The sequence below is a fragment of the Erpetoichthys calabaricus genome, chromosome 14 (genome assembly GCF_900747795.2).
Source record: "Erpetoichthys calabaricus chromosome 14, fErpCal1.3, whole genome shotgun sequence".
Taxonomy (NCBI): Eukaryota; Metazoa; Chordata; class Cladistia; order Polypteriformes; family Polypteridae; genus Erpetoichthys; species Erpetoichthys calabaricus.
Window position 1 is genome coordinate 81,827,849 of NC_041407.2, and position 12,128 is coordinate 81,839,976.

The 12,128-nt window shown below is 40.4% G+C and overlaps 1 protein-coding gene across 1 annotated transcript in view; it reads right to left on the reverse strand.

Moving 5' to 3' along the window:
* Positions 1 to 655: 655 nt before the first annotated feature.
* cd164l2 (CD164 sialomucin-like 2) overlaps positions 656 to 12,128 on the reverse strand; it is a 49,424-nt gene continuing 37,951 nt past the window's right edge. Inside the window, exon 5 of the mRNA XM_028819414.2 lies at positions 656 to 1,190. Coding sequence (XP_028675247.2) covers positions 1,030 to 1,190 — 161 coding nt within the window. The 3' untranslated portion in view covers positions 656 to 1,029. The remainder of the gene's footprint in view (positions 1,191 to 12,128) is intronic.

Sequence of the window (12,128 nt, forward strand, 5' to 3'; positions counted from 1 at the left end):
GATTATAGATATAGAGGTATAGATTTTTGTACATCATCTAGGGTTGCTGTCTTATGTCTGCTGAAATAACTTTGGATTCCTGTGGCCCTGATCTGGAATAAGTGTGTTAAGAACAAGGCATAGATGAATAGTTGTGAGATGGCCTATCTTGTAGTTGTGAACTACATGTCTTTGGTAAGTGGGTGGAAAACCAGAGCACCTAGAGGAATCCACACAGATATGGGGAAAATGACACTGGCAAAGATTTGAACTCTGTCTTCTGGAGCATAAACTCACATAAAAATATAACAAATCTGACAAATGAGAAGACCCATTATGACATGGCATCTCATGACATTATGTGATGTCTTTCAATTCAGCACTAGCTGGACTATCCATCTAAGATGGGTGAAATCGAAGTAATCAATGGTAGACCTCAGAATTAACGCATATGTCTCTTTTAAATGGCATTTGCAATGGGATTCGTAAAAGCAGTGTTAATGTTTGTGTGCACCATCTGTTGGAATAGAAAATGCAATGCATTTTTATTACTAAAAATGTTTGTGATGTGCCATAAGTTGGAATGACAGAAACATAGCATTCAGATGGAAACACAGACACTTATCCATTTGTTAAGGTGGATAGCATTCTTCAGGTTCAAAAGCATAGAATTACAAAAAATCCCTGCTTTATTTTATTTAGGATCACAGCAGAAGCTGACAAAAGATGGCAAAAGTCTGCACAGCCCATGGGAACACACAGACAATCCCTGGGTAATTCAGTGCTCATTGAGTCCCCAGTCAATCACACTGAGAACGTATGTGCCCCAAGCAAAGTAGGTCAAACTCAGGACCCAAGCACCTACTTTATATAATTTTCTAAACTAAACTTCATGTCCATACTATGACAGGAAGCTTTCCCATTTCACACTTGAGTCCTTCACAGCCCACAGCCTTACCACATTTAGCACATGCAGAGACCCAGTCACTTCATCCACATCCTCATTAAACAGTCTAAGGTAAAATTATAACAAAAAGAAGAAGAGTGAACCTACAGAGTCTGGTAGGTGCTGTCTCTGGACTTGAAAAACCTCATTACAAAGAAGATGGCTGACTGAATTCCAAGCACCAGGATGATTCCCCCAATGAAGCTTGCCAGGTTGAAGTTCGGCTGAGAGTATACCGGCTCGGGTTCTGTAGGAGCAGGTGCATCTGATATGCATTAAAGAGAAAACAACAAAAGGACACGTGAGCAGCAAAGAGCAAAACACTAATCATGCTGGCAGCTCTATGACATAAAATGTTCAGGAAGAAAAGAAAACACAGTACTAAAAAAACTGAGGTCTTTGCAATTTTTTAAACACTTTTTAGAGTCCATTCATTCATTAGGTGAAGCTGCTTTTTTCAAGGCAGGGTTGAGAGGATGTCAGATCCTCTTTTAGCACAAACATATTCAAGGTAGGAGGATCGTTGCCAGGCCCATTACAGAGCCCCTGATCAGCCCAACAGCTAGTGTTTGGACTGTGGGAATTAAGCAAAGCAAGCACCCCCCCATCCATTAGCAATCTTGTTTAATTGATTTCATGGTTGGGTATATTTGCCAAGAGACCAAATAGCATAGTGGATGAGTTGTTGGGTAAAATCCACATGAGCAAGAGGGGAACAAACAAAATCCACTCCAAGCTTTTACAGTTTGCCAACCCCAGAGAAAGGACTGGGAATGAGTCTGAAAAATATGGATGCTTCAGGGCCATTCCGCTTACTTTTCAGTAGGGAACTTGATGTGTGCCAGATAAGACAGGGGACTAGAGGGCAATCTGTTCTAACAAGATCAACAAAGTAGAAAAGGGTTGTGTGAATCCAATTCTGCATAAACTGGGAGAGTACAATGCAAGTTAACATTGCTAGGGACAAAACAGTGCCATCTATGAGGCTCCTAGCACCATATTATTCTTTTGATGTTTACAATGCCTATAAAAATTATTCATGCCCTTGGAGGTTTTCATGTTTTATTATTATACAACATTGAATAAAAATGGATATAATTTGGCTTTTTTTGACATTGATCAATAGAAAAAAGACTCTTTAATGTCAAAGTGAAAGCATATCTCTGCAAAGTGGTATCAATTAATTAGATTTTGGCTTGTGCAATGAGCCTGATAGAGAAAGCAGCTGCCCAGAAAGGCCATGTCAAAAGCTAGCAAAATCTGACTAGCAGCTTGCTAATGGAGATCCCCCAATGCTAAGTGCCTCATTGTTGAAAACACTCAGATATACTGTATTCATTCTAACTTCTCTCTAAAATCCACAAATTGGACAATCCTGGACACCTTATTGTTTCTGCATGCAACTACTCAAATTTCGGCTTTCTTTGATAGTCTTATAAGACCACTGGTTGGAGATCTTTCTTAATATTTAAACGATGCTAACCATGCTCTCCATTTGTTTGGCAGCTTTAGGTTTCACTGTCCTAACTGCTATATTTTTCCCATGAACAATACCTCTCTGTACACGGCCATTCCTCATTGCTCCTGGACAGACATTCAACAAACGTCCAGTCCAGGATTGTTCCACAAACACCCTCATCAGACTTGCAGAACTAGTTCTAACCCCCAATTCCTTCTATTTTAATAAAAATGTTTTTCACTAAGTCAATGGCATTGCAATGGGTACTAGAACAGGACTTAGCTATGCCAACGTCTTGGTTGGCTGGGTTGAAGAGCATTCCTTTTTTCCTGCTTAGGCTTTACAGCATACCAGACCTTTGCAAAAGATATTTCAACGATTGTATTTGTGCCACCTCTTGTTCCAGAAGCCAGCTACAGGAATTCATGAATGATTGTACCACTTTACATCCATCTTTCAGGTTTATAGTCAATATTTATACCACAACTCTACCATTTTAGATATCAGTCTTTCTATCAGCTTTACAGGACTTAAAACCTCTGTCTATTACACAAGTCAAGTTGGGGAGCATGCACAGTGCGTTGCTGCACCTACTATATGACGAAACAACCCTCCAGGCAGACACGCGGTCCAGACCCACCCTCTGGAAATGACCCTCTATCTGCTGCAGCCAGGTGTTACGTGGGTGACCCCTTGGCCTGGTCCAGCCACTCGGGTCCCCAACAATGAGGATCTTACGAGTCGGATCACCCTCGGGGAAACGTGCCACACGGCCGAAGTGCCGTAAGTGACACTCCCTCACAATGCAGGTAATGTACCTCATTCGCAACTCCATGAGCAACTGCTCATTCGACACAAAGTCAAACCAACGGTATCCAAGGATTCTCTAAAGAGACACAGTACTGAAGGAGTCCTGTCTTCATCTCAGGTCACTGGATAGCATCCATGTCTTATACCATATAGCAAGACAGGAAGCACCAGGACTCTAAAGATTTGGATCTTCGTCCTTTTGCATAGATATCGGGAGCGCAACACACCCTTTTACAGTGACCTCATGAACCCCCATGCTCTCCCAATCCGTCTTCTGACTTCATAGGAAGAGCCACCAGAGACATGAATGTCACTGCCAATGTAAGTAAACCTCTCGACAAGGTCAACACTCTCTCCGCAAACAGATGGCTGTGCCAAAGAGGTCATTAAAGGCCTGGATCTGGGTTTTTATCCAGGACACTCGCAAGCCCAGACACTCAGAGTCCTCAGTCTCTCGAGCGCCCCGATCAGAGCCTCCATTGACTCCGCAAAGATCACAGCATCGTCAGCAAAATCAAGATCCATGAATCTTTCTTCACCAACAGATGCCCCACAGCCACTGGACCCCATGATCTTGCCCAACACCCAGTCCATACAAGCATTGAACAGAGTAGGAGCAAGAACACACCCCTGACGAACCCCAGAATCAACTGGGAAAAACACAGAGGTTCTGCCTCCACTCTGCACATCACTCACAGTACCAGTGTACAGGCTGGTCATGATATCCAGCAACCTCGAGGGGATCCCGTGAACCCTCAGGATGTCCCACAGGGCAGCTTGATCAACTGAGTCGAATGCTTTGCGAAAATCAACAAAGGGTGCAAAGAAACTCTGACGATATTCGCGTTTGTACTCCATGAGAATCCTCAGTGCCAGGATGCGGTCAATGGTAGACTTCTTAGGCGTAAACCCAGACTTTTCCACTGTTTGGTGAGCAAGTGATCACGGATCCTATTGAAGACGACCCTAGCAAGGACCTTACCCAGCACAGAGAGCAGTGTTATCCCCCTGTAGTTGCTGCAATCCAGGCGATCACCCTTCCCTTTCCAGATAGGGATAACAAGTCCCTCTCAGTGAGATTGGGTGGTTCACAGCTAATTGGAGGATCAGCCTCAAGAACCGTGAACCCAGAGATATCCAGTGTCCTAGCTGGAGGATCATCTTTGAACAACTGCTCAAAGTAGCCAGCCCAGCAGGTCACAACTGCAGTGTCATCCATAAGGACCGTTCCAACAGCTGCACTGACTGTGACTCTCTGAGGAACAGATTTAGATGTGCGTAATGCTTCAATTCCTCTATAAGCAGGACGTGGGTCGCTAGACCACAGATGGTGTGTCACTTGCTCACAGATTCCTCTAACAAACGCCTCTTTATCTGCCCTCAGAGCCCTCGCAGTCATCCTTCTCAGTTCCGACTACAGACCAGAGTTGCCATTGAGCCATACGCTGCGACTCCTCTCGATGAAAACCAGGGTGCTCTGTGAGATGAAACACCTTCTTAACAACCTTCAGGGTCTTGTCACGGAAGGTCTCCCACATCACACCAACTTGTAATAGCCACACGGTTCTTTCACAGTTTCTTAGACTCTGCTGTCTCTGCAGTAATGAAGAAGACTCCGAATAAGGAGTTTATTCATTGACAGAGGATACCATATTGTGGACAGGGCCCTCAATCAAGCCAAGAGTAGACCTCATAACATCCACTCTAAGAGGAACTCCAGTAATGAAACCTGCATGCTGCTGGTCCTCCCATTCCACCGTAACACTCTATCTCTTCCACGGGTCATTTAACAAAATTTCCAATTTTTAAGACTGATCCTTTCACATGAGCCTTTTTTCCTAACCCTCCCTTGATCTCCTTCTGTCCATTATCCAACCTACACAAATTTCTCATTTGCAGCTCACTTCACATGGAAGAGCCACATTCCCCATTAAGCACTTTAAGCTGTCAGGGGTGATGCTGTGTCACTTGCAAATTTCTCACCAACAATACCATTATATCTGGACCCTCTGATAAATTTAGCATTAAAGTATGAGCCTCTTACCAGTCTAAAAATCTTATTTAAAATATTTCCTGTAAAACGTGTCCAGCCATCTACCTAGGTGAAACAGGGAGATGGCTTGCAGATCGTTTCAGAGAGCACATTTTAGCTGTTAAAATAAAGATCTTAGAGAGCCTATTTTAGAACACTTCACATCTCTTCTTCATAGCCACACTGATCTCTTTATTTGTGTTCTTTCACAGAGATTCAAAGACACTTTCAAAGAAAAACAGAAGAAGCTAAGTTCATTTCCACACTGCAGTCACATATTTCTCTGGGTCACAATGACTGACTTTCTAATCTCTCTCTTCATCATCTTTAATGGCAGCTTTTTCTCATCTACTCTTACCTTTCCTCTATTTATCTGCTCTGACTTTGTACCTTATATATCCCTCCCTCCTATATATGGTACCTGCTACCTGATGAAGGCTATACAGCTGAAACGTTGTGTCTTTTACCTTCTTTTCAGCATGGAAATGATATGCATACTTATATACAGTATATTACTATTATAGGGCAAAGGATTTCCTTCAGCCTCACTTAAAACTTGGCATAGCTTGGATTATGTGCTAAGTTGTACTCTTTGAGTTTCCAACTTTTCTAGTAATTTTCCACAGGTGTTATATCATATTCCAACATTTTTTTATTTGTTCATTTGGTTAACCTTTCATCTATATACTATTAGGTACTGGTGGCAAATTACATTTCTTTCACATGAGAAATATGCAGTAATGCAGAAAAATACATGAGGGGCAAGTACTTTCTAAGAGGACTTTTCAGAATGGTACTATAAATAATTTGCACATCACACAGCTTGTGGGAGTCATGTGCCACCTTAAGCAGTTGGAGACTGTGCCCCCAAGAGCACAAGAGGGCACACATTTGTGCTAGTGGCACAGCTATTAGGTTAGCTAATTAAATATACATTTACTGGCTTCTTAAGTTACAGGTCTCAATTAATTATATTTTCTCTCCGGGCTGCTTATAGCTCATCTTAAGAAGAGAGCTCTTGAATAAAAGGTTTTAGCAGACTGCATGCTCCAATAAATGGAGTCCGTGTTCAGCGATGGATGTTTAACAGCCTAGTGCTTCTAAATGAAGGACCACAAATCCTAAAGCATTAACAGGAGACTTCTGTGGCAAAGCATAAATAATAGAAATCATGTCATCATATTAATTAAATTAGGCTTTAGCATACTATTTTGACATATGCTGTAATAATAATGATAATAATAAATTGTATTTATTTAGTACCTTTCCTATGCTCAAAGCAATTTACAGAGATTTCAAAATGAACAACAGGTAAAAAGCAGAAAAAGAGATCAAATATACAATGGATACAAAATTATATTACCATAAAACACCAAATAAAATATAAATACAGGAAACATCAAATTTTTAATTAGAATAAGAAACAATAAACTTTAATGAAAAGACAAAAATACAAAACACTACAAGAAAATGCTGAACAATTAACCATATCATCCTGAACACCTGGACAGACCCAATAAACTGATTAATAAACAACAAACAATTTGCAGCATTCTGTTAAGGTCTACATAACAAAGAGTATGATGGGAAATGGGGTCATCCTAGGACCCTAATAAAACAAAACAAGAATGCACTCCCACACACATGAGGAATATTTATGTCAGACACTAGACCAACACACTCCACCTCCAGCTCTAAGTAGTTTTAGCAGTACCAGCAGGTTGTCACGTGTACAGATTACAGTGAAATTCTTACTTGCATGTTCAGCCAGCATGCACACCCTGCCACTCTTCATCAACATGATAAACAAGAAAGTACGGAAATACATAACTTCATTTTAATTCAAAATACATGACTTCATTTTACTTAATAAAAAACACAATTCAGTTTACCTGAATTACTTATTCCTGTTGCTATGCTCTCATTAACTGAAACTTTGTGATAATGAATTATTCTGTGCTGAATCACCCAAATTGAAAACAATTCTGCCGATGAGCCTTATCTGTAAATAACAACCCCACTGTGACATCACTAGTGACGTTCAGCTTGTACAAGCAAATTTAAGCTATAATTTTAAACTATTGACAATTTTGCAGTTAATGTTATACTGTTTGCTTGTGCCACCTGTTTTTTACTTTTTCTGATTGGAATAAATTGTACATCTATGCTCACTTTTATCTTTTCATTCTGGTGACACATTTATTCATAATATTTTTCATTGTATTGTCATTATTCTGTTTATTTATCTATGCCTTTTGCACTTTGCCTTTGTCCCAATAAGTGTTTTGTTATTGTATGTTTCAGAGACAACAGAAATAAATACAGGAGATTCAGAAAGCATTTAGACTCCTTCAGTCTCTATGAATTTTATTCTATTATAAATTAAGTTTTAAATGACTACATTTGAAATTTTTGCAAAATCAATCTTCAATCAATAACCCATAATGACAAAGTGAAAGAAACAGAAATCTCCTATTCATATGAGTATTCAGACCCCGTAGTCAGTACTTTTTAGAAGCCCTTTTGGCAGAAATTCCCACTTTGAGTCTTCTTGGATAAGTATCTATAAGTTTTGTACACCTAGATTTGGTCAGTTTTTCCAATTCTTCCTGGAGGTTCCTCTGAAGTGCCATTAAATTGGATGCAAAGTGTTTGCAAACTGCCATATTTGGGTCTCTCCAGAGATGTTCTGTGGGGTTTAAGTCTGGGCCACTAAAGGAGAGTCAGAGACTTGTCAAGGGGCCACTCCAATGGTATCTTAAATGTATGCTTTAGGTCAGGGGTGTTGAACTCCAGGCCTGGAGGGCCTCAATGGCTACAGATTTTCGTTCTAACTCTTTTCCTAATCAGTGACCACTTTTCACTGCTAATTAACTTCTTTTCTCTTCATTTTAACAGCCTTGTTTTTAAGGATTCAGTCCTCTGAAATTATTTCTTTCCTCATTAAATAAAAGCCAAACAGAAATGAGATGTGAAACTAGCCAATGGATGACCAGCTAAATTGGGATTTCAAATTCCAAACAAATTTCACTCCAACAATCTCTTAATGAGAAGCCAATTCTTGCTGTTAATTAAACTCATTATTTAATTCCATGGCTTGTTGCTTCTCTCATTCTACCACAGCAGACATTTCCAAAACTGTTGATTTTTTTTGTTTTTTCTAAGAACATTGTCAAAATGTTTTGGTGACCTGAGTAATCAACCGTACTGAGTCCTTCACCTTTCTTTATTTTCAGATATTGTGTGATGGGCACAGGTGAGCTGGTCATGTGGCAGCTTGTTTTGTGTCTCATTATTGTTTGGCTGCTAACTAAGGAAAAAAGAAACAACTAAGGGGCCTGAGTCAAGTTAATTAAAACTAAAGCAAAAGAAGCTAATTAACAGCAAAAACTTGTCACTAATGAAGAAGATGGTTAGAATGAAAACCTGCAATCACTGCGTGCCTCCAGGACCGGAGTTCAACACCCATGCTTTAGGTGATTGTCATGCTGAAAGGTGAACCTTTAACCCAGTCTGAGGTTGTGTGCACTCGGAAGCAGGTTTTCTTCAAGGACCTCTCTGTATTTGTCGGTATTCACCTTTCCCTCAATTCTGACCAGTCTCCCTGTCTCTGCCACTGAGAAGCACCCCCATTGTGTGATGCTGCCACCACTATGCTTCACTATGGAGATAGTATTAGACAAGTGATAAGCAGTGCCTGGTCTTCACCACACATAGTTCTTGGAGTTCTGTTCAAAGATGTTCAGTTTTTTGTCTCATCAGATCACAGAATCTTTATCCTCATGCCCCAGGAGTCCATTAAATATCATTCGGCAAACTCCAAGCAGCCATATTGCCTTTTACAGAAAAAGTGGCTTCCATCTTGAATGCTGCTGAGATGGTCATCCTTCCGACAGGTTCTGCCATCTCAGCAGGGGACTTCTGAAGTTCTGTTAAAATAACCATTGGGTTTTTAGTCACTTCTTGCCTGGTTACTCAGTTTGGCTACACGACCAACTCGAAAAAGAGTCCTGGTGGTTCCAGGCTTCTTCAGTTTCACAACTATTGACAACACTGTGCTCCTGGGAACACTCAAAACTTTACAAATAGTTTAATACCGTTGCCCAGATTAGTGCCTCACCACAAGTTGATCACACAAATCTACAGACAATTCCTGAGACTTTCTGGCTTGTTTTTTGTCCTAACATGCTGTGTGAATTGTGGACCTTAATACACAGGTATGTGCCTTTCTAAATGGTGCCCAATCTATTCAGTGTAGTCAAGTGGACTCCAATCAAGTTCTTGACACATCTAGCAAACAGGATATACCTGAGCACAATTTAAAGAGCCACAGCAAAACGTCTGAACAAACTGTATATGAAAGAGAGATTTCAGTTTTTGATTTTTAACAAATTTGCAAACCTTTCTGAAAGTATGTTTTCATTTTGTCACTATGGTTTATTGAAGAGCTGGGCAAACTTTTCTCCTCGAGGGCCACATCTGTATGGTCTCTAACGAAACACATGTGACAAAAAATGTGACAAAAATATAAATTTAATAAATAATCAATATTATTTTCACGAATATGAATAAGTTTAAATCTTTGGTACACAAAGAAAGCAGCAAATAAAATTAGCTTTTTGCTGTAATTGACTTTTTTATAAATTACTTCCAAACTTACTATGCTTAGTTTGAAAATGTCGCTTCAAACTGAGCGCCTTAAAAACAGCAAGACTGTCATGGCATATTAGGCATACTGCTTTACTTTCAATATTTATTAAAAAATAATTGCATGTCCATACCTTGTTAAAAACGCTGCATTCATTTTCAATTTTACATTTTTTCACAGTATCACTCATTGTTAGGGATAAGAAATTTTGAAATACACCGCTTGGATGACAACCATGGCTGAATTAATTGGAGCGATTCAAACACACACGCGAGAATGTGTGTGTTTACATAGCAACCAGTCTTCCGACTACGTGTGATCGAAACATCAGTGTACACGTATGGTTACATGCAGTACAAAGACCACTTCCGTAAACACAATCTTCTGCTTGTTCACAAGTAACGTTATAAACAAACTTGCTCATTTGTTCACATGTTCCAAAACAAGCACTGTTTATGTATTTGTCATTTTTGCTATCAGAATCACATAGGTTTTAAATTTGTGTGCAGGCTGCAGAAATTGACATCACGGGACATATTTTGCCCATGCTTGGTTTATTTAGTCAAGACTGATGAGCAAAAATGGCAAATTCATCACTCCTTCAGTATCTTATGTGACTGCCTCTTTCAGTCACCACTGCTTGACACCTTTAGTGCACAGGTCAATGAGCCATTGAATTGTGGCTTGTAGGATACCATTTTATTCCTGCAGAAGGGCCTGACCAAGCTGCTGGTCATTGGCTGACAGAGGGTCATGTCTCTGGATGTTGCAATCCAGAACATCCCAAAGGTGTTCTATGAGATTAATAATAGGAGAGCAGAGGGTGGCCTGACAATATCCTACTGTAGGGTCAGATTAGGTAGAAAGTGGAACAATGGACCTCTGACAGGTCAATATTCTCAACGACTGGCATCATGGATCTATCCTGCCACTGATGATGGCATTGCACATAACAGCAGTTTCAACAGCAATATGGGTGGCAGATCTTATTTGATCTCTCAGATGCATCAGTCTGAGGTGTCAGTCTTGCTCTGGTGAGGTAAGCAGATGTTTAACAATCATCTGTTCTGTCAGCCTGCTGAAACCTTCTCTGCAGTCCCAACACAGCACAGCAGCTTAATCCTTAGTGTTTGTCATCAGTGGTGCATAACATGCCTGCCTGTAGCTTTCCAATGGTCTGCTCTCTTGCTTCTAGTGATATTTAAGGCATTACAGAATGCACAGAACAGTGACTGTTCTGATCTTTGTCTTGCTGTGACCTGAGGTTTGGGTAATGGCTTTTTTAAAGGTGATCTCATTAGACATTGTTCAACCTCAAAGGGTAAAATATGGCTTGTCAATAGTTGTGGTAATATATATCTACAGTATACCTATTACAGAAAACATGGTGTTTCTTTTTGCCATCAGAACATTTATATATATATATATATTTATATATATATATATATATATATATATATATATATATATATATATATATATATATATATTGTCGTGGATGCCCAGAGGACTTGCCTGGCTGGAAAATCTTCCTCAGGATGCTAGAGGGCAGCCCTATGGGTTGCTGGGGCATCACAAATTCAAACAGGACACACTGGGAATTGGAGTTCACTGTGGCCCTGTTGGGTTCCTTGGGTGCCGCCAGAGGGAGCTGTGGAGGTTGCAGAGCCCTATTATGTTGGGCTATCACCACACCTGAGAGTACTTCCAGAAGATGCCAATGGGCCACCTGTAGTGCTCCCGGGTGTGGTTTAAAAAGAGCCATCTGCCACTACTCAGGGTGCCAGAGTCATAAGGGAGAAAGATGAAGCTTGCTGGAGGAGGAGTAGAGGCCAGAGAGAGAAGAAGAAGGCAAAGAAAGTACTGTGTACTGTAAAGAGCTTATTTGTACTGTGCTGCTGTGGGGAATGACAGGGAAGCGTTTCCTACTTAATAAATGTGTGCTTGCTTGGAACTTGTACCTGGTGTCTGTGTTGGGTTGGGGCTGGAGCACCCCCAGCAGGCCACAAAGATATATAATGTATATCTTTATATATAATACGCTACCGTGGCCGTTCGTTTTTCTGTCCAGGATTTTAAATCACTTGTAGTTTGCAAACCGTTTGAACTATTGACCTGAAATTTGGTTAACATATACTACATGACGTCTACTATGCACTATTGGGGTGATGATTGACCTCCAAGGTTATTCCTCTTTTTATTTTATTTTGTTGTAGAATCAACTCTTGGCAGCAGCCAGCAGGGCATTGCATGC